Source organism: Zootoca vivipara, chromosome 11, assembly GCF_965207765.1.
Source record: "Zootoca vivipara chromosome 11, rZooViv2.hap1.1, whole genome shotgun sequence".
NCBI classification, from domain to species: Eukaryota; Metazoa; Chordata; class Lepidosauria; order Squamata; family Lacertidae; genus Zootoca; species Zootoca vivipara.
Genome location: NC_142594.1, coordinates 52490548 through 52513078, shown reverse-complemented (window position 1 = coordinate 52513078; position 22531 = coordinate 52490548). Strand labels below are relative to the sequence as shown.

Genomic DNA, 22531 nt, shown 5'->3' with positions numbered 1-22531 from the left:
AAAAGACGTCACCTTATCAACTTGTGGTAGAAATGGATCAAAACTTAGGTACCTTTACTCAGGGTTATCTTTACAATGGGGAAGGAAAATCCCGCTCCCCACTGCTGAGGGCCACATTCCCTCAGGGATTTTTTTCTTGAGGGCCACGTACTGGCCATGGCTGGACTGGAGCCCAAGGTGGATGGAGCCAACCCCCTATCTCTCCTACCAGCCCCTGTCCAAATTCTTCCTCTCTTCCCCACATGAACATTAAACTGGGGGCTGCATGAAATTAGGTTACAGGTTGTTGCCCACCCTTGTTCACATGGGAAGTTACCCTTTTATTAAAAGCCTGAAGAATGAATTTAGATGAGCAGTGTGGAAATGAAGAAAACAGAACTCTTTCCCTCCCCACATTCAGAGATCACACTATACATTTAAAGCACTATGATACCACATTGAACTTCCTCCAAAGGATTCTGGGAACCTCCAAAGGATTTTGGGAACTGTAGTTTGTTATGGTTGGTGAGTTTTTTTAGACCACTATTCCCAGAGTGGATAAACAGACCTACAGTTCCCAGAGTGGATAAACAATCTACTGTATCCATCTTCACGGGGAACTTTCAACCAGCCTTCAAATTGGAGAAACTTATCACACATGGCCTCAGCTTGTTTTTGAAATTAATTTTCTATATGCAGTTGTTGTATTTATTGCACTATTGTTTTGAAACTGTTTTTTATAGATGCCATTATTTTAACGGTTTTTATAGATGTGGTTGTTTTATATATGCTGTTATTCTATTGTGGTTTGCTTTAAAATGCCTGTCAGGAAGTGATTCACAAATGATAGTAATAGTAATAGTAATAGTAATAGTAATAGTAATAATAATAATAATAATAATAATAGGGTTCACTGCCTCTTGCCTTTAAACTACAGAAGAAATTCCCTTTCTGTTGTTCTGCCCTTTGCATGAAGCCCGACTTGCAAAACTCCCAGCGGGTGCCAATTGGGTGTTAAAAATGCCCAATGATTGAACCTGGCTTCTAAGCTTGTCTCTAAAGCAACTTTGCAGATTTAAAGTGGCAAGGGGCAGCGGGATAGCTGGGCAGGAGACCCGTAGGAGCCAGTGATTTTGGCAATCTCCTTCTATTAGAGGGTCACTCAGTGGTCAGAGACGGAGGCTTGGAGGAATACAAATTGACACAGCAGGCAAGCACTCAAGGTACCGCATTCGCTGCTGAACAACAGGTAGAGACGTTCCCATCAGCCAAGCTGGTGTTCTCAGGGCTCGTGTTTTGAGAGCTTCAATACCCCAGGAGGCCACTTAATTGTCACCCTTTGAAGCATGAATGAAATGGCACTCTGCGGGAATCTGGGATGCAGGTGCTGGGAGCCAATGGAATGGCGCTTCTCATTAGCGAGAAGCATTTCCCCCTTAATCATATTTGCTCATGGGGGAACTGTTTGTTTGATAGAGTTACCCAGCGCAGAGGAAGCTGGATTTGCCTTAAGAATCTGCCTTCTATGCAGTGCCTAGTTAAACTATGGAACTCCACAAGGCAGTGAGGGCCACAAACCTGGATGGCTTAAAAAGAAGTAATTTGTAATTTGTGGAGTAATTTGTGGAGCTATAGGCCCTCAGTTTCCGTTTCCGTGCGCTGCTCTGGTTTCGCCAAAAGTGGCTTAGTCATGGTGGCCACACGACCCAGAAAAAACTGTCTGTGGAAAAATGCCGGCTCCCTCGGCCTGTAAAGTGAGATGAGTGCCGCAACCCCAGAGTCGTTCAAGACTGGACTTAATTGTCAGGGGTCTCTTTACCTTTTTAAGCTCTCAGCGGCTACAATGGCTGTGTTTTATCGCCACTGTTGGAGGCAGCATTGTCAGTTAGAGAGATGGCGAGTAAAGGGTGACATGTTAGGAGCTTATGCAATTATGTGGAGGAAGCAGATAAGAGAGAAAAACTCCTCCCTCTCTCGTAATACAAGAACATTGGGCATTCAACGAAACTGAAGATTGGAAGAGTCAGGACAGAAAATAAAGGGCTTCTTCACAAAGCGCCATGGTCAAGCTTGCTCCCCCAGGAGACAACCTAAATGGATTTAAAAGAGGATTTAGCTTCCTGACGGACAAGGCAATCAATGGCTACCAGTGAGAGCCAGTGTGGTGTAGTGGTTAAGAGCGGTGGACCCGTAATCTGGTGAACCGGGTTCGCTTCCCTGCTCCTCCACAAGCGGCTGCTGGGTGACCTTGGGCTAGTCACACTTTTCTGAAGTCTCTCAGCCCCACTCACCTCACAGAGTGTTTGTTGTGGGGGAGGAAGGGAAAGGAGAATGTTAGCCGCTTTGAGACTCCTTCGGGTAGTGATAAAGCGGGATATCAACTCCAAACTCTTTTTCTTCCACCAGCTACAATGGCTCTGCTCTGCCTCCACAGTTGGGAGGCAGCAATGCTTCTGAACGCCAGGCATGCCAGTTCGAACAACTGCTTCATTAGAGGAGTTTGTCTTTATGAGCCTCCCTGTATTTTTTTCTTTCCTTGATAAAGAAACTAACTCTCTCTCACCTGTGAACGGCCTGCTCTGCCTGTCAGTTCCCTGACACAGGATCAGAGTTTGCAGACCTACTCCCAGCCAGGCAGGAACACTCAGGGTGCAAAGCAAGAGTCAGCCATGGGTACGGCCCGAGCTTGAGGTCTGCCACTCCTGATTTAGGGCACCAGCGGCCCAAACCAGCAGCTTGTTGCAAGGTTGTGGTGAAAAAGCGACCCTCCTCCCCTGAGCTCTCCTCAAAAGTTGCAGCGAGGGAGCGGCCCAACTTCTTTGGCCTCTTTCTTTAGCTCACATGCAAGAGTGGAAGTCCGAATTGCCTTTCAGTGCAGCCTGCTGGAGACGTGTGACATTTCCTATTGCCAATAGCGATTTTCTTTGAAGCGCCTCGTTTCATGCTAAATAGGTCAGCCGATGCAGCAAGATGGGTTAGTGCATTGGAAGCAACTAGAAACCCTTCTAAATCACCAGGAGTCAATTGAGCCGCTGGTGTTGTATGTTGCAGATTTGGGGAATTTAAAACAGAAAGCAAATGGAAAGGCACATTCCGAACCCATTAAAGATGAGTAACCTCGAAGAATTTAGCAAATGCAAGCCAATTTTCAGCTGGCTGGTTTAATGCATGCTGCTTTAATTCAGGGATCACTATGGGATATACATTGGCTCCCAGTAAGTTTCTGAGCACAATTCAAAGTGTTGGTGCTGACCTTTAATCCCCTAAACGGCTTCGGTCCTGTGGCGGATTTGAAACTGTTATGTTATGTTTTTGTTTCGCAACCGACCTATTGAAGGGTTAACCCAGACTCCTGGTTAACTGACAGCAACATTCCATGGGAGGCGTGGCCTGCATGGGGTTTAAATGAAAAGGGGAACAGTTATGTCAGTTGGCGGTTGGGGTTTTCTGTGTGGGAGCTTGGGTGGCTGTGGAGAAGGTAGACTTTAGAGTAGATGAAGTAGTGGATAGGTATTCTTTTATTTGATTACCAAGAACGTTATCTGTGAAATTAAGTTTGTACCAATGTTACCAGAAAGCAACCATTAAGATTCAAGCCAATAAATATCCATCTTTAAAGTGTCATACCAGTAAATCGTCTATTTCAATTTCCAGCTAAGGTACCCATGAACCCAGGTGGTGGGGAACTCTTTTAAACTGTCAAAACTGCCTTTTAGAGGAGAAAGGTTAGTTTGTGGCTGAGAGTGCACCAAGAAAGGGGGGGGCTAAAGGAGGAGACAGGTTCTGAGTGATAATAAAGTTACCTCAGGAAGGAGGCTAGCTTTACAGTAAGGGAGGTTCTGGTGAAGGGAAACCCTTATCTGAGCGCACAGTCTTATTTATAGCCCCAAGTCTATATAGGTACCTGGTCACGTTTAGGCTGGAAGATGACTCTCTTTTATTTTTGAAAACCCACAAGTGCTAGAGGGTTTAAAGAAAGGCTAGAGGGATAAGTGGGAGGTTTTATTTACCTCAGAAATCCCTGCTAGTGCTTTTAATAATTGAGAGGTCAGAGTTATAAGACGGAAAGTGAGAGGGACTTTCGTCGCAGTCCAGTATACCTGAATGAGCGTTTCCACCCCCATCGTTCTGCCCGGACACTGAGGTCCAGCTCCGAGGGCCTTCTGGCGGTTCCCTCATTCCGAGAAGTGAGGTTACAGGGAACCAGGCAGAGGGCCTTCTCGGTAGTGGCACCCGCCCTGTGGAACACCCTCCCACCAGACTTTTAGAAGACATCTGAAGGCAGCCCTGTTTAGGGAAGCTTTTAATGTGGCTGGGGAAACCCAGCCAGATGTACAAGGTAAAATAAAATAAAAATAATAATAACAATAATAATAATTTTATTATAGCAGGAGGCATCGAGCAGGCTGTTTGCAGGACATTAGCACTCCCCTAGGTTTACCTGTCAGAACCAGCCCCAATGCCAGCAGAACCCCCTCTTGCTGCTGAGAGGAAGGTGGGCCGGGGGCATGGCTTTGACCATTATCTTCCTTACCCCTGGGCGGTGAAGCCAAGCAGCAAAACTTTGCAGAATGCCCCAGGTCCTGCCCATTTCAGCGAGAGCCGGGGTGTTCCAGCTGTGGAAGTGGTAGTGGGTGGGTTGGGGTATGGGGAGGGGAGGGGAGGGAGGAGACAGCCATTCCCATTTTGCCTCGGGTGGCAAAACGAGACGAGCCACCGCTGTTCCATTCGGCAGCGATGGGGGATGAATTAGTTCACTTTGCATTTAAGGTGAACCTACCTAACATGCCTGAATGGATTCTGGAAAATGGGCAGGAAAACTCAGGCAAATTTCCATGTGGAATTCTAAAATAAAGAACCACAAAGTGATGTGGGAGTTGGGTGAATTGAGCAGGAGGTTGGAATGACAGTAACTGGTCTTTGGAACTCCCTGCCCATTGATTTTAGGCAGGCGCCTTCACTGCTGTTTTTGGCAGCTGCTAAATCTGTTTGCTTGTTTGGGAAAGCCTCTGCAGGTACGTAAAGCTGACATGTATTTTGGAGATGCAATTTCATTTTACGGCATCTATTTTTAACTGCTGAATGGACAGAGCCGGCAATGCCTCTGAGTACCATTGCCGGAAAGCTGCTCCTGTGCTCGAATCCTGCTCTCTTGCTTCCCACAGACATCCGATGGGCCCCCGTGAGAACAGGATGCTGGACTAGATGGGCCCCTGGCCTGATCCAGCAGGCTCTGTGTGGGTCCTGTAGGAGAGGCTGTGCCCATCGCCCTCTGTTGTGATTTAGCCAAGGCCCGATGGGCTCCAAAGAAAAGACTTTACCACAGCCTTGCTGTAGACTGTTTTCATGGCCAGCGATGAATTTTCAGCTCCATTGGTTAGTAGCAAAAGGAGATTAACTAAAGCAGGCGGAGGCAGCTGCCACCTGTTCATTTGCAGAAGATGATCCTCGTTTCTTTTCTTGGATTTTATTGACTTTAGTGCCTTGGAAACTGGGCCCCTTGGTATAAATTCTTAATCAGGCAAAGGGTTATAGATGGGTTATTATTATTTTTCTTTTGAAAATAACACAGCCTGGCTGCAGGCTCTCTAAGGACTGCACCGCTGAAATGGGATTATTTCTGAGTCCCCTATAAACATCTCGTGGAAGCTCTCTTTCTTTTCTTAAATGATGAGTTGATTCCCTCCCCCCCAAAGCATCTAGGGATGAGCCAGGGCTGGGCTGGGGAACCTTAGGGCTGGCGAGGGGCATAATGTGGCCCTCCCCTATCCCCAGTCCACACCTCAAACTGGTCCAGTTCTTCTACCTCCCCCTGTGCTTTTGGCATGCCTGAATGTGTCCTTGGACAGTGATAGGGTACCTTGCTTGCCTGGGTGGTGTAGGGGACAGAGTGATGGGTTCAGGTGTATGTCAAAGCTCCTGCCTTTTACTGTACAACGCTAGGAATCATGCCAGTTGTTCCACCTACTACTGCCTCTGGCCCTACCCACCCTAGAAGGACGTCCATAAAAGAAGATGGCCCCCCAGGCTGAAAAAAAAACCCCATTCCTGCTCTGGGTCTATTAACAGAAGGCTCTCGTCTCATTTCCCATAGATGGGGAAGTGAGTTGGGTGCCATTTTGAATCAAGATGGTGGAGCGACCTTTCAAAGTCATACCGATTTTTTAGTTTCTTGGAATTCCTCAGCAAGGCTGGCTATGAGGCTGCTAGGAGGACATAAATGCTTTGCAGTAGCCCTACTGGGAAGAGTCTGGTTACCACTTTCCTATAAGTAGCATACCTGCCAAGTCTCCTGCAGAAAAATACGGGTTCAGCAGCAGCAGCGGCACTGGAAGTTGTCTGGCGGCCATCTTGGGGGTGCCCGGAAGTTGTCCGGCGGCCATCTTAGGGGTGGCCATGCGGCCACCGCCAAGATGGCCACCGCCATGTGGCCCCCCTAAGATGGCCGCCGGGCATGCGTAGAAGCTATTTCCAGCGCCAGCAGCGGCTATTTTCTGGTGCCCATAGATGGGCAAACCGGCACCAGAAAAATGGCTGCCGGCAGGAGCGGATTTAAGGGAGATTTACGGGAGAGGAGCTCAAACGGAAGACCGCCGGGAAATGGTAAGGAAAAACGGGGGTTTCCCGGGGAATACGGGGTACTTGGCAGCTATGATAAGTAGAGTTTAAGCACAGCACTTTTTTCCCCTTACTGGTTTATTATTTCCTCAACACAATGGCAGCCACAAATGAAGAGATTCCTCCTCCCTCCCCACCCCCACCATTTTGAAATGGAAAAAAAGAGACACCTTCAAGATGAACCCTTGAAAGGCTAAGGATCCAAACTATTTACAGTTCCAAGTCTGGTGAAATAAATAACACACGGTCAAAGTTCGTTAGGAACATGGCAGGCTCCGTGTCTGCACTGGCCAAGAGGAGATGGTGAGGATCGTCACCCTGAGAAATGGTTGTTGGTGGAAAGAGGGAGGGCTTCTGCACACACACAGCCTGTGCAGCGCTCTGAAGGGCAGGCCCAGAAAGTTCCGGAATATTTACAAGAGAGCGGAATTAAGAACTCTGGCACCTCAAGGAGAAGCAGCCAAGGGCAGGATGAACATCGAAGAAGTTGGTCCTCTCCATCTGAACCATGCGCATAACAGGCTCCCGAAATGAGAGTCCATGAGTTATCAAGAGTGCACAAGTCTCATCCCCCATTGCACGCTTTCTGTCCTTTTCAGAATCCACATCCTTACAGGGTTTGCAATATCATCAATGGAGGTAACGTGAAAACAGAGGTCCTTCCACCAGCTTGTAGCATCTGGGTATGCGTCAGCATACCCTGGCAGTGGAGTCTCCCTGTCCGAGCGGCTCAGAAGACCCCCTGGGGATGTCACCACCCAGCCTGGAAAGGGCAAGCCTAGTTAGGAAGGAAGGAACCCCAATGCAGGTCAAAGAACCTGGTGAATCGCGTTTTCTCCATCTAGCGGATGCTCCCAACACCAAGAAATGGAAGATCTCTTCTTCTTCTTGATGGGAGGGATTGCTTGCCGGTTGAAAGCGGGGAGAGAGTGCGCGAGATGTAGCTGATTCAAAAGCAGCGTGCAAACCACTGCTTGTCACTTCAGGAGGGGCCACGGCTTACTGGGAGCCCACGTGTTCTGCATGCAGAAAATCAATCCCTGGTACCTCCAGTTAAAAGTGCCCCCCAGGCAGCAGAGACCAGATAGCCTCTTGCTGAGACCCTGAAGAGTTTCTGCCCATCATAGTTGGCAATTATTGCACTTCCTGGACCAATGGTTCCCCACCCCCGAAACAGAATAGAAGACAACCTTTTCCAGGAGTGCCTTTGGGGGCCCAGTTTGGGGGCTTCAGATGTATAACCAACAGAGCATTCGGGATGATCCCATGTTGTTTCTGGAGTTGAGATGGCCTTCTGGCTTCTGAAGTTTATCCGGAGAGAGAGGGGGGGGGAAGTAGCTTAGTCGGCTGCGTCAAGCCCAGGGAGCATCTCTCTGATCGAATGATCCCTTCTCTCCCATGAAAGATCTTGGGTGAGATCACAACACCTGCTCCTTTCCCCCATTGGCTCATTTTGCACCTGCTGGTTGAAAGGAGAGCTGCAAAGGCAGGCTCTCTCTTATCCGCCATGCACTGAGATTCCGCTGCATTCACAAGCGCTCCAACGACACCCATAACTAAAGACTTGAGAAGAACCAAAGGGAGAATCCACCACCCAACCAGGGCTCTTCTCATCCTTAACATCCGGTTTCTGCTATTCCAGTGTTTTGTCCTGCTTTGGTTGACAGAAGAGTGTTCTGTCTCAAAAAAAATATGCACACACACAACTTCACACCTGTCACCCTTAATCCAAAGTCCCGGCTGGTGCCATCTTCCCTCTCCCATTGCTTTGTGTCCCACCCATTTGGCCCCTCGGTCATTGGCGTCTGGGTCTCAAACCAGAGACAAGTCGGCTTGGAAGCTGGAGCAGCGCCTGTTCTTGGGGCTGCACTTGGTCAGCATGGAGATCTGGGTGCTGAAGTTGGTCCCGTTGCTGCCCATGGAGGGGTGGTGGTATTTCATGTCAGAGCCCAGGAACCTCTCCATGTGCCACCTTCGCCACTTCCGCTTCAGCTCGGCTTGGACCTAAAGAAGAGAGCAAGGAAAGGGAGAGGGCAGATTAACTGGGGAAGGGAGAGAGAAGGAGGTCTTCTGGATTCGTGGATGTGCTTCGTGGAGCTCTTGTAGGCTGAGAGCCAGGGGGGTGTGGCGGGTCGAGGGCTGGACCAGGACTTGGAAGACCCCAATCACCCATGAAGCCCACTGGGTGACCTTGGGGGTCAGTCGCTGCTTCTCAGTTTAACCTACTTAACAGGGTTGTTGCTCCTTGAGCTCATTGGAGAAAAAGGTGGGGTATAAATGCAATTACTAAAACAAATACAGTCGTACCTTGGTTTTTAAACAGCTTAGTCCTTGAACGTTTTGGTTCCTGAACGCCACAAACCTGGAACTGACTGTTCCGGTTTGTGAACTATTTTTGGAAGCTGAATGTCTGACGGGGCTTCCGAGCAACTGCAGGAGCTTCCTGCAGCCAATCAGAAGCTGCACTTTGGTTTCTGAATGTTCTGGAAGTCGAACGGACTTCCGGAATGGATTCCGTTTGACTTCCAAGGTACGACTGTAATTGCATTCATCATGGGGATAATGTGAATCCATGCTGAATTTTGCAGCCATGTGAATCTTGCTTACCACAAATTGCAATTCACCACTCAAAATATCTGCCTTTCTCTAAATCTCTAGCCCTTCCTTCCTTCCTTCCTTCCTTCCTTCCTTCCTTCCTTCCTTCCTTCCTTCCTTCCTTCCTTCCTTCCTTCCTTCCTCCCTCCCGCCCTCCCTCCCTCCCTCCCTCCCTCCCCCCTCTTTCCCTCTTTTTTTCTTTATTACTTTTTCATTCTCCTCCACCCACTCTTTTCTTCTTTCTTTTTCCACATTACCTACTTTCCTTCTTTCCTCCCTTCTAAATATATCCTGCCCTTCACTTGAAGGCTCCAGGGCAAGTTACAGCCATAGGTAAATAAAACCATCAATAAAAAAGAGAGATTTAAAACCAGCAAAATAATAGTGTTTTTTAATAAAGAATACCTATTAGTTTTCTGTAGACGGCAGAAAACTGATAGGTATTTCTTTTTTTAAAAAAAAATCTATTATTTTGCTGGTTTTAAATCTCTCTTTTATTATTGATGCTTTTATTTACCTATTGCTGTAACTTGCCCTGGGGCCTTCAGACAAAGGGCAGGATATAAGTAGAGGCCTCTTGAGCCATGGAGTAAAGGCAGGGGAACTTGCTCAATGATGGAGAGTATTCATTAAGAGAGGGGGTTTAAAACACGCAAAGGATTGTTCGAAGCAGAAGGGGAAATGGCATAGTACTGCCCAACCTAACAGTCCAGTTGAGGGAGCAGCTGCCATTCAGCTCATCCCCTCTTCTGAACAGTTTCCATTCAAGATGCTAACTTTAAGCACAATAAACCCTATTGGAAGTACTGTTTTGGGGGGACAGGGGGCAGGCAGGTGTGGGGGACTCCCTGGTCATGAATGGGATAACTGTGCCCCTGAAGGACCAGGTGCGCAGCCTGGGAGTCATTTTGGACTCACAGCTGTCCATGGAGGCGCAGGTCAATTCTTTCTCCAGGACAGCTGTCTACCAGCTCCATCTGGTACGCAGGCTGAGACCCTCCCTGCCTGTGGACTGTCTCGTCAGAGTGGTGCATGCTCTGGTTATCTCCCACTTGGACTACTGCAATGCGCTCTACGTGGGGCTACCTTTGAAGGTGACCTGGAAACTACAATTAATCCAGAATGCGGCAGCTAGACTGGTGACTGGGAGCGGCCACCGAGACCACATAACACTGGTCTTGAAAGATCTACATTGGCTCCCAGTACATTTCTGAGCACAATTCAAAGTGTTGGTGCTGACCTTTAAAGCCCTAAACGGCCTCGGTCCAGTATACCTGAAGGAGCGTCTCCACCCCCATCTCTCAGCCCAGACACTGAGATCCAGTGACGAGGGCCTTCTGGCGGTTCCCTTACTACGAGAAGTGAGGTTACAGGGAACTGGGCAAAGGGCCTTCTTGGTAGTGGCGCCTGCCCTTCCATCAGATGTCAAGGAAATAAACAACTACCTGACTTTTAGAAGACATCTGAAGGCAGCCCAGTTTAGGGAGGTTTTTTAATGTTTGATATTTTATCGTGTGTTTAATATTCTGTTGGGAGATGCTAAGAGTGGCTGGGGAAACCCTGCCAGATGGGTGGGGTAACAACAACAACAACAACAACAACAACAACAACAACAACAACAGCAACAACAACAACAACAACAACAACAACAACAATAAAATAATCTCCATATCCATATCCATGCATTGGGAGGAACGCCAGTAGAGGGGAACCTGATGCATGCAGGTAAGTCTCCTCTAAGGTATAGAACCCTGAATGAACAGCTGGCCTGAGTTCCAGTTCACATGGAGGCCTATGTGTGTGTTTAGCAGAAATATCTCTCTGTTGAAGGTCTCCCCAATGATTTGAGAGTGAAGGCCAGCAGGTGCTCCTCCTCCTCCTCCTCCTCCTCCTCCTCCTCCTCTTCCTCCTCCTCCATGCAATTCTTATTCTTGGGTGTGAACACGCAATAGGGCTCATGTGACTTTAAGAACTGCTGCCTGGGTTTGCTTATTTTCTTCTTCCCTCCTCCTCCCCTTTTCCTTCTGTGCTGTGCCTTTTAGATCATAAATCTACAGGCATGGGCTTGTTTTGTTTTAAATCTGTGTATAAGGTAAAGGTAAAGGTAAAGGGCCCCCTGACCATCTGGTCCAGTCGTGTCCGACTCTGGGGTTGCGGCGCTCATCTCACTCTATAGGCCGAGGGAGCCGGCGTTTGTCCGCAGACAGCTTCTGGGTCATGTGGCCAGCATGACAAAGCTGCTTCTGGCGAACCAGAGCATCACACAGAAACACCGTTTACCTTCCTGCCAGAGCGGTCCCTATTTATCTACTTGCACTTTGATGTGCTTTCGAACTGCTAGGTGGGCAGGAGCTGGGACCAAGCAATGGGAGCTCACCCCGTTGCAGGGATTCGAACCGCCGACCTTCTGATCAGCAAGCCCTAGACTCTGTGGTTTAACCCACAGTGCCACCTGGGTCCCTAAATCTGTGTATAGCGTCCAGTAAATTCTAGGTGCTTTTACGTAACAATGGCAATGTTGCTCTCATTCGGTCTACGTTCCTTGTTTTGTGAAACTAAAATATCTTCAAATGAACCACCTATCAAAAGACAGCGGTAATTATTAAAATCCTCAGAGGTTTGGAGAGCCATTGCAACTTGTCTCAGTGACTCATGGGGGTGGGGATTGCCTTGTAGTGATGAATATCTGACTTCAGTCTGGCTTTGGCTGTCGTGCATATTCCGTTCCAACATCTGAGAAATACTTATTTTTTTCATTGTTAAACGATGCGTCATAGTTTGTTAATCTCTGCATTATGCATTGCGGTGCAAGAATAAGGAGCAAATTCAATTAAATTTGATTGATGAATTAGTTGGCGGAGCAGGTCATTAATGAACTAAACGTTATTTAATCGCTTGGCAGCCCCAGTAATGCTTGCTCTCTTTGCAAATATCATGGCGGATCTTACCTCTCCATTGAGGAAGCAGTACAAGACAGCCACCACAAAGCCCTAGAAAAGGAGGAAGGGGGAATAGAAAAGAGGAGAGAACATAGATTTTTATTTCATTGTCTTTGTTTTAGGGACATATTTAAATGTGTAGCCTCACCCCCACATCCCAAAGGCTAGGGAAGAGTTTGTATCAAGCCCAATGGAACATTCAATTCAAACTCTTCCTAGACAAGAGAAAAAGAGCAAGAAACTCAATGTTTCATGTCAAGAACAGAGCAGAATCTCTGTTTTCTAAGTGGATCTCTCAGTTTTTTATTACAGCAAAAGCCAGCAATACAGAATAACGTAATTCCAAACGAAAGAAAATCAGCAATAACATCACCAGAGATAAAACAATTACACAAAAGGGATTTGCAATGTGTCATTCAATAGAAGGGATTTGCGTTTCTTGATAGCTAAAGTGCAGAATTTGGCCACGTCATATGACACTGGGCTTGAGGAATCTTCCAGAAGGAATTTTCGTAAGAGTTCGGGGGGAAATTCCAAATAATACTGCAAGGGTGTAAATTTTGACAAAAGGGGTAAAATCAGCCGAGCTCGTTCTTCACTATAAAATTCACAAAATAAAAGAATGCGAGTCACGGATTCTACCTTGTTAGACATGCAAGGGCAAAGGCGCTCATGAATTGGTACCCGCATAAATTTGCCGTACAGCACCGCTGAGGGCATTGCCTCAAAGCGGGCTCTAGAGAAGGCCCATCTATAAGCTTCGTTAGTGATGTTAGATAAGTAAGGAGCGGCTGTAAAATTAGGCCACGATTTTAGACATCTATAATTCTCCGGGAGTAAGGCATCTTCTTGTTGTAATTCGACATCGCGAAGTCTCCGAGTAATAATTAAGTGGATCTCTACTGGATCACCCCAGCAATACCCACAAAGACATCCGATCTTGGGCATTGTGGGAGATACAAAATGGCGGCTAGGATGACAACTGTTGATGTTAAAATAAAATAAAATCTTAGAATAAAGAAGAAGCCATTTTGTTGCTAAGGGTGAGATCTCTTCCACAAGGGACATGGTGGAAAATCCCCCTCCATGAGAATAATGCAATAGATCCCCCCCCCCCGCACATCACCAATCCCGCTAACCACTTTCTTCCCCAATGCACAGTTGCAACTGACTGGTCTAGGGGCACCACCGGAAATGGGGCGACAATAAGCCAGTGTCCCACATGCCCTGCTTACAAGTTTCCCATAATGGACATTTGATTGACCACTATGGTAAGTGAGTTGCTAGACCAGGCAGCCCTTTCTTAGACTGTGCCCCGGAATCCCCTGCAATGTGTCATGGTTCTGTGGCAGACAGTAAGCTGAAAAGGACATTGGAAAGCTTACCTTCCAAGCCCCGGACTGCAGAATCTGGGACCGGCAGCCGTGTGACACCGGAAGTTGCGTCAACGTAACTTCCGGTGTCGCTTTGCCCTTCTATGGGCACAAAAAATGGCCGCCACCGGCTTCGAAAGTCACTTGTACGCATGTCAGGAAGTGCGTCGACACAACTTCCGGTGCGCTCCACCCATCTATGGGCACCAAAAATGGCCGCCGATGACACCGGAAGTCGCGTCTATGCACTTCCGGACATGCGTAGATGCGACTTTTGAAGCCGGCGGCGGCCATTTTTGGTGCCCATAGAAGGGCAAATCGGAAAGAAGAAAAATGGCTGCCGGCAGGAGAAAATAACGGAGAAAAACGGGAGACGAAGTGATACAGGGGGCCACCGGGAAAAGGTAAGTAAAAACGGGGGTTTCCCGGGGAAAACGGGGTACTTGGCAGCTATGTCGGAAAGCCCCTGTCCCACACTGAGGCCACACTAAGCAGAAGGAGGAGGAGCAGGAAACGGCTAAAGGCACCATAGGAGCTCGCCGATGTCCAGGTGGGGACAGACGTGGAGTATGAATGAAATTGTGACCGTTCCTGTGAAATCCGGCCTTGCAGCAGGGGGAGGTGGCTTACCTGAAAGGATCCCAGCACAAGTTCGAAGACCAGCTTCATCTCCAGCAGCTTTGATTTGTCGGGGAAGAGGGCGAAGATGGTGTAGTGGATGCCGAAGAGCGGGATCAGCAGTAAGGTGGATTTTGCAAGTCTCCTGGCAGGCGGGAGAAGAACAGAAAGGGATAGGTGCACAGGGTGGAGGGAGACCTGAAGATCTAGAGCTGATCTGCATGCAGAGCAATAAAAAATCATGATGCACAATCCAAGCATGTGGACTGCACATCAAATTGTACGTAAGATGACAGCATAAAGGTAAAGGACAGTTAAGTCCAGTCGCGAACGACTCTGGGGTTGCGGTGTTCATCTCGCTTTACTGGCCGAGGGAGCCGATGTTTGTCCGCAGACAGTTTTTCCAGGTCATGTGGCCAGCATGACTAAGTCGCTTCTGGTGAAACCAGAGCAGCACACGGAAACACCATTTACCTTCCCGCTGGAGCGGTACCTATTTATCTACTTGCACTTTGACGTGCTTTCGAACTGCTAGGTTGGCAGGAGCTGGGACCGAGCAACGGGAGCTCACCCTGTCACGGGGATTCGAACCGCCGACCTTCAGATCGGCAAGCCCAAGGCTCAGTGGTTTACACCACAGCGCCAGCCATGTCCCTAAGATGACAGTATATCTGAATGCAAAAAATTGCATGTCAAGTGAGCATGTAAGGGTGACTTCACTCTTGCTACTGACATGAACCTGGGATCAGATTGTGGGATGTAGCAGTCAAGTACAACATTTCCTGTTTACCCAGAGTGGACACATAGGGGGATGTTACTCTAGCCAGGAGGACTTCCTGTCACACCTGGTCTGGAGCACCCTCCCCCTGCGTGTGACCAGGTAGATGGGTGTGACCCTGGGAGACCCCATAAAAGGGCTGGTCATGCAGCCATCTTCCCTTCTCTTGATGCTGCTCTCTTGATGTTCTTTGGCTGTCTGCTGGCTCTCGGCCAGCAGCACATGGGCTCAGTCCCCACATGGGATGAACCCACACTCTTTTCTGTAACTACAAGCTAAAGCCTGCCTTCAGGATCATACTGTGAACTGAATGTAAGTAAACTTCTTATTATTTTTAAAAGAAGACTGTTGAGTCTTTATTCTTTTTAAGAGGGAACAAAGGGGATTTACCAGGACGAAATCCAATCTGGACAAGCCAGACTGGATTGCGTAACTCAAGAGATTCTAATGAATCTACCCCCTAGCTTCCAGCAATATACATGGGAATGTACTCTGCTACCAGCTCACTAGCGTGAGTGAGGAAGGATATTTAATTAATATATCCTCTCCTACTATCCACAACATTCCCACACAGACTCCCCTTCTGCAGGGGATGTGGCCAGAGACCCCATCGTTCTGCCCGTACACTGAGGTCCAGCACCGAGGGCCTTCTGGCGGTTCCCTCGTTGCGAGAAGCCAAGTTGCAGGGAACTAGGCAGAGGGCCTTCTCGGTGGTGGCGCCTACCCTGTGGAATGCCCTCCCAACAGATGCCAAAAAGGAAAACAAATACCAGACTTTTAGAAGACATCTGAAGGTAGCCCTGTTCAGGGAGGCTTTTAATGTTTAATAGATTATTGTGTTTTATTCTTCTGTTGGAAGCCGCCCAGAGTGGCTGGGGAGACCCGGCCAGATGGGCGGGGTATAAATAATAAATTATTATTATTATTATTATTATTATTATTATTATTATTATTATTATTATTATTATATAAGCCTTAAGCAGAACTGCAACTCCACCAGGGGGGTTTGTACCATCCTTAGTGAGAAGCCACATCCAAGAATCATAGAGATGGAAGGGACCCTGAGAGTTATCTAGTCCAACCCCCTGCAATGCAGGAATCTCAGCTAAAGCATCCATGACAGGTGGCCAGCCAACCTCTGCTTCAAAACCTCCAAGGAAGGACAGTCCACCACCTTCCAAAGGAGTCCATTCTACTGTCAAAACAGAACTTACTGCCAGAAAGTTCTTTTTGATGTTTAGTCAGTTAAAGGGACAGAGCTTGCCTCTACGGCCAACGACTTGGATGAAGCTTCTTGGATGGGCTGGAGTCTTCTAAGTCAGAGGAAGACAATGTGATCTGCTCAGGCAGAGAGAGACCTAGGAGAACGTGCTCCACTTTGCACTGGGGTCCCTTGAGCAGTGGGGGCATCCAGGGCTGGCTCTGAAAGCAATACCTCCTCTCAGTCCATGGTCTCAAAGATGGAGAGCCAGATCATGAGGTCAAGACAGACAGAAAACATTTGATGGGGAATAGTGCTAACTGTAAGCCCTTGGGGGCAGGGAGCTGATATATATAGTTTCAATGCTCTTATTACACCCAGAGGTACAATATCTATCTAAGGGTGCTGTAAAAATAACAGACTAACTGCAAGTTAATGCTGGATAATAATAATAATAATAATAATAATAATAATAATAATAATAATAATAATAATAATAATAATAATATATTATTCATACCCCACCCATCTGGCTGGGTTTCCCCAGCCACTCTGGGTGGCTTCCAAGAGAAATATTAAAATACACTAATTTCTTAAAGATTAAAAGCTTCCCTAAACAGGGCTGCCTTCAGATGTCCTCTAAATGGATGTGGGTGGGTGTCAGAAAAATGGTAGCTACATATTTAGCTCCTCATCCATGAATGTGCTTTGCGTTGTGACTTCACAATATATTGTGTTTAGCTCAGTCAGTAGAGCCTAGGACGCCTTAATCTCTGGGTCATGGCTTCGAGCCCCACACTGGACAAAAGATTCCTGCATTCCAGGGGGTTGGACTGGATGTCCCTCGTGGCCCCTTCCAGCTCTACAATTCTATGATTCTATTCTTCTGCCATCTCTTGCTACTTGCAGTCAACGGACTCCAGCCCTCCTTCATAAAACACCCCTCTTCTTCTGTCATTCTGGCAGATCTGGGGCTGAGAATGTGCCTCTGTTCTGTTTTCTGGCTGAATTATTTGTAGTCCTGAGGACTAACTGAGGACAACTTCCTTCCACCAGCACCACTTAATTTGTAAAGGTGCTTGGCTGATGAATATCTAATGCTGGTCTAGTTAGACTTGCAGAGTTCCCGGCGAGCTCTGCCAAGAGAGCGGCATTCGAATCCATTATGACGCTGCCCTGATTGGGGACATCTTTCCATATGCTGATTTAATCAGAGCTCCTTGGAGCGGGGACATCTTGAATTGGAAATGAGAGGAAGCCGCAAATGTTCAGCAGGGCGTAAGAGAAGGCAGAGGGGCCAGAATAGTGCAGCACTGAGGCTGTCGGAAAAGGGTCATGGGGATTGGGGCTCAGATGCAACCATGATACTCAAACCCTGGCTAAGGGGGCGGATGCAACCAGCGGCAGAGCTTCATACTCCGCCACCGGGGGCGGAGAGCAGGCACACTTCCCCCCAGTGACATGGTGCGCGTTCTGGGGGCAGTGACGTGGCGTGCGTTTTGGGGCGGCGCACGGCGTGAGCACTGACGTGCGTTTTGGGGTGGGGCGCGCAGGGGCTGGGGGTGCGTTTGGGGGGTGGGACGGGCAGCAGCGATGGCGCCCCTGGGATCACATCGCTTGGGGCACACCGCCCCCACCACCCCTATCTCCCTACGCCCCTGGATGCAACCTTCCAGGTGTCTCTGTCTGGCTCCTGGGAGCCTCCCCAGGCCAAGCCCTCATTGGACCTGCGCCACGCCTTCTTCAAAGGCTCATGCCTGGCTGAAATGTGCCCTTGAATTGTGACAATTCCTTTTGCTTGCCTGGATGGAGGAACATGTGGGTACAAATCTCTGGTGTCTGAATGGCTGCTATGGACCGCTGCCATACACAAGAAGAGTCACATACTTTGCCCCACCCACTTTTGCCACTGGCTCCGCCCACCAGTAGCATGTGACTCCCAGGAGGTTGCCCCCAAAGGGGATCCGGCCCTCTGTCTGAAAAAGGTCCCTACCTCTGCAGTGGAGGAAAGAGGAAGGATAACTGAACGGCAGCCATGATGTGCCTTGACGTTTTGTCTACGACTTGCTTTCTGTGGTCCTTACTTATTTTACTTGTGTACATTGTTTTGAGATGTCTAGCGTTGCCTGGTTAGGTTACTTAAAATGCGGAATTATTATTGGTGCTGTTGTTCAGTTTCGAATGTGGAATTTGCATTTGACAGCAGGGGTAGCTCAGTCGGTAAAGCATGAGACTCTTAATCTCAGGGTTGTGGGTTCGAGCCCCACGTCGGGCAAAAGGTCCCTGGGGGGATTCCAAAAGGGTATGAAATTAATGACCCTCGTGGTCCCGTTCAACTCTATGCTTCCATTGATTATTTTTCTGTTGGGATACGTCAACTGCTTAGCAGCTTGCGTCGAAATAGGAAGTGATATAGAAGTTAACTAAGTAACTAAAGTAGAAATCCTAAGTGGAGGAAGTCAGGGAAATTCAGGCCAGCTTACATCCTGCCAGCTGAGGTAGCATAGCCTTAGCTCAGCCAGGTTGAAGGGCTGACTCTGGCATATCCCTGGCTGAGTCAAGATTTATTGACTTTGTTTAGAGCATTTGAAAAGGCTCCCAGAGTGGCTTACGTACAATCAAAACAAGATAGTCCCTATTCATAGGCTTACAATCTAAAAAACATTACAGCATGCAAGGAAAAGGGGACAGGAAAGGAAGAGGAAAAAAAAGCCCCAGGCACCAGTTGTTCCTATAATGATCAGCTGGTGAAGTTCAAGAGTTCCAGAAAACCCGATGAAATGAGCCTCCTGCTTCCTATCTCTCCCCCTGATGGAATGGCTGCCCTCAGCTGACGGGTGAGGCCAGAGGAGACCCAGTAAGGCTGGCCTGTCACAGCAGAGGCAATGGAGTGAGGGAATTACACCAGTGCAGCTAGGGCTGCCAGACTCAATAGAGGACAGGACTTCTGTGCCTTTAATTGCCCTGCTCTCTTTTGAGTCTGGAAACCTTAAAGAGAAACCAGCAGACCCTTTGCTTGGAAATTAAACACTTGCTGGTTTCTCTTTAAGGTTTCCAGACTCAAAAGAGAGCAGGGCAATTAAAGGCACAGAAGTCCTGCCCTCTATTGAGTCTGGCATCCCTAAGTGCAGCCCTGGCTCAGCCAGAACAGCCCAAGACCTGCCTGTTCCACAGTTGCTGCTCCTGGCAGATCTAGAATTTGGGTTGCATTGTGACTGAATCAATCATTGTTGCGCTCTGCTAGGTTGTCAGTGGGATGGATAACAATGAAAGGCAGCTGGAGCCATCAAAGGGGAAATTCAAACCTATTTGCCATCATTTTTTTCCCAGAGACAGCTCATTAATTATCTCCCATATCCCTTGTGACTTCTAAGAAGATGATGGAGGCAATTATTAAATGTCTACAAGTTACCTCTCCAGTGGTGCTGAGGAAGGGGTGTTTACAAGGATAAATAAATATATGAACCTTGTGGGAAGTTGAGGTTTTTTTATGGGGGTGGTGGAATTTGGAGCAACAAAATAGCATACAGTGGTACCTCGCTAGATGAATGCCTCACAAGATGAAAAACTCGCAAAACGAAAGCGTTTTGCGTTTTCAATGGAGACTCGCAAGGCAAAGTTTCCTATGGCGCGCTTCGCAAGACGAATTCTTTTCGTCCCATAGGGTGCCTCGCAATATGAAATCCCCCCCCGTCTTGCGAGGCACCCTATGGGAAAACGCACTTCTATGCGTTCCTATGGGAGCCGCTTCGCAAAACGAATTTTTCGCTATACGAAGCGACTCGCAGAACGAATTAAATTAGTCTAGCGAGGCACCACTGTACATTGAAGGGTTAAGCTCTCCCCTCTTCTTAGCTGCTTCTCTACTACAAAATTCCCTCCTCCAGAAGATACTCCTTCTTCTTTTTAATTATTTAATAGAAATAAACATTTGTTCGAAAGTTACAATACAGCTTTGTATTGGGGACACAGCTACCGATGTAATAATGTAGCGAGCCTCTTAACTCGTCTCCGTGATAACTGACAAAATCAAACCTATCTTCTTTGCAATAGGAGCTGCCTTCAGATAGCCCACCTGCTTGTCAATATCCTTGACAGCAAGACTCTGGAGCAGAGCAACACAAATGGCGGCCTGGCAAGGAAACACTCAACGAGCGCGGCAGTTCCCCGAAGCCCTCATTTCAGGAACTGCCAATGGATTCCAGGAGCTGCTTACTCTAATTTCTGCAGGTGCGATGGCTTCAGATCAGCCCAGCGCTTCCAACAAAGTGGCAGGACTCAGTTTCTGAACAGAAACACCTTGGCTTCCGCTTCCTGGAAACTTGTTATCAAGTGAAGGTGTGAATGTAAGAAGATTCTTGGTGGACCAGGCCCAATGTCCATCTGGTCCACCAGAAGACCCTCGGCACTGGACCTCAGTGTCCGGGCAGAACAATGGAGGTTGGATTAGATGACCCTCATGGTCCCTTCCAACTCTACGATTCTGTGATCTATCCCTTGCTCGCCTTTTCCCTCTAACCAAAAGAAGCCCCAAACACTGCAACCTGTGTTGTTCCATCTCCTTGATCTTTTTGGCTAGTAGCTGTTACAGCCATTTTCCTCCTCCAAACCCAGAAGCAGTAATACTTCTGAAGACCACTTGCTGAAAACCACAGGAGGGAAGAGTGGGGTTGAGCTCAATTTCCTGCTTGTGAGCTTCCCAGAGGCACCTGGTTGGCCAATGTGAGAGCAGGATCCAAGGTTAAATGGGCCTGATCCAGCAGGTTCCTCTCATGTTCTTATGTAAAGATCACAGCGACCTTTGGCCAGGAAGCCTAAGCGTCAGCCTACCTTACTTCAAAGGGTTGTCTTTGTGGGATATTTACAATGCAGTCAAACCAACGATGCATGTTTGCTAGATAGGCGCATGATAGACACATGAAGCCCGCAGAGTTTCTTCCTGTAATATTCCTAGAAAGGGCTCTGAGAGGCACGCCGACTGTGCCCTGTTAGGGGGAGGGCGTATGCCCTTCCTCTTCCTTTTTGCTCTTTCGCCTCCTTCCAGCAATGCATTTCTGAGCGCCATAGCTCCATAGCTCAGACTCCATTTTGAACTGGACTAAAGTATGTCCTTGTAACTGGATTGCCATTTTAAGCCTGCATGAAAAAAGTTTAGGAATAGGAATAATAGGAATAGGAATAATTTATTGGCCAAGTACCAAGCATACTTGGAATTTTGCTTCGACTACATTGCTGCATCTGTTACTCTTCAACAAGTATTCTGAATGAACAAATATTAATTTTACTTTTTGCAAGATTGTCTGTGTGATTATTGTTTTAAAGGGGAGAAAAGGGGGAAATATTAGGAGAATCTGGTGTGCCTCAAAGCAACTGGATTACTTAAACGAAAAGAGTGGTGCAGAGTTAATAACTTGCTCATAAATACAAAGAAAACAAAGGAGCTTGTGGTGGACTTTAGGAGACAGAAGAACGAGGTCCAGCCACTTTTGATTGACAGAATTTGTGTGGAGAGGGTAACAACGTTTAGATTTCTAGGCATTGAGTTACAGGAGGATCTGTCCTGGAGTGTCAATACAAGGGGGCTTGTGAAGAAGGCGCAGCAGAGACTGTATTTTTTGAGAATTTTAAGGAAAAACCATCTTCCACAAAAGCTGCTGCTTGCCTTCTATCACTGTGCCATACAGAGCGTGCTCACGTACGGTTTATGTGTGTGGTACGGAAGCTGTACTTCTCAGGACAGAGCAGGGCTGTGTAGAATTATTAAAACAGCAGAGAGCATTATTGGCTGCTCACTCTCCACCTTAGAACAAATCTACACCACCAGGTGCCATAGAAAAGCACTAGACATATCAAGAGATCCAACGCACCCTGGTCACCATTTCTTTCAGCTCCTGCCATTGGGACAGAGATATAGAACAATGCAGGCAAGAACGAGCCGTCTCAGGAACAGTTTCTTCTCTAGAGCAATTTTGGCCTTAAATGGAAAGCCTGGACTTTGAAGTCATCTTATTTTACTTGTTATTTGTATTATATTTACTGTTTTTAATTTGGTTTTGTAATTTTGGATTATGCGGAATGCTTTATCTGAGTGGATGTAGCAACTGAGTAATTTCGTTGTTCCCGCAAGGGGACAATGACAATAAAGATATCTTATTCTTATTCTTAGCCTACCAGAGCTTCCCTTTTTAAACTGCAAAGGGGCGGACTCTGCTAAACTCACAAACGTGAGGAAGGAAGGCTAATATCTACTAAATGGACCCTCTCCTAGCATCTATAAACGTCCCTACAGTTGTGAGGATAAAACAGAGAGGGAGGAGAACCATGAATGCCACATTGAGGCTCCTAGGAGGAGATGGAGGGTATAAGTATTAATAATCAATCTATCTGTCTAACCTCAGGAAATGCAAAAAATCCTTTCTTGAGCTGTAAA

The 22531-nt window shown here is 47.6% G+C and overlaps 1 protein-coding gene across 1 annotated transcript in view; it reads right to left on the bottom strand.

Annotated features, from left to right (window-relative positions):
* Nucleotides 1-4341: 4341 nt before the first annotated feature.
* Nucleotides 4342-22531, bottom strand: part of LOC118092192 (vasoactive intestinal polypeptide receptor) — a 107754-nt gene continuing 89564 nt past the window's right edge. The window contains exons 11-13 of the mRNA XM_035130008.3: nucleotides 14135-14267; nucleotides 12141-12182; nucleotides 4342-8601 (exon numbers count right to left, since the gene is read on the bottom strand). Of these exons, the coding sequence (XP_034985899.2) occupies nucleotides 8410-8601; nucleotides 12141-12182; nucleotides 14135-14267 (367 nt within the window). The 3' untranslated portion in view covers nucleotides 4342-8409. The remainder of the gene's footprint in view (nucleotides 8602-12140; nucleotides 12183-14134; nucleotides 14268-22531) is intronic.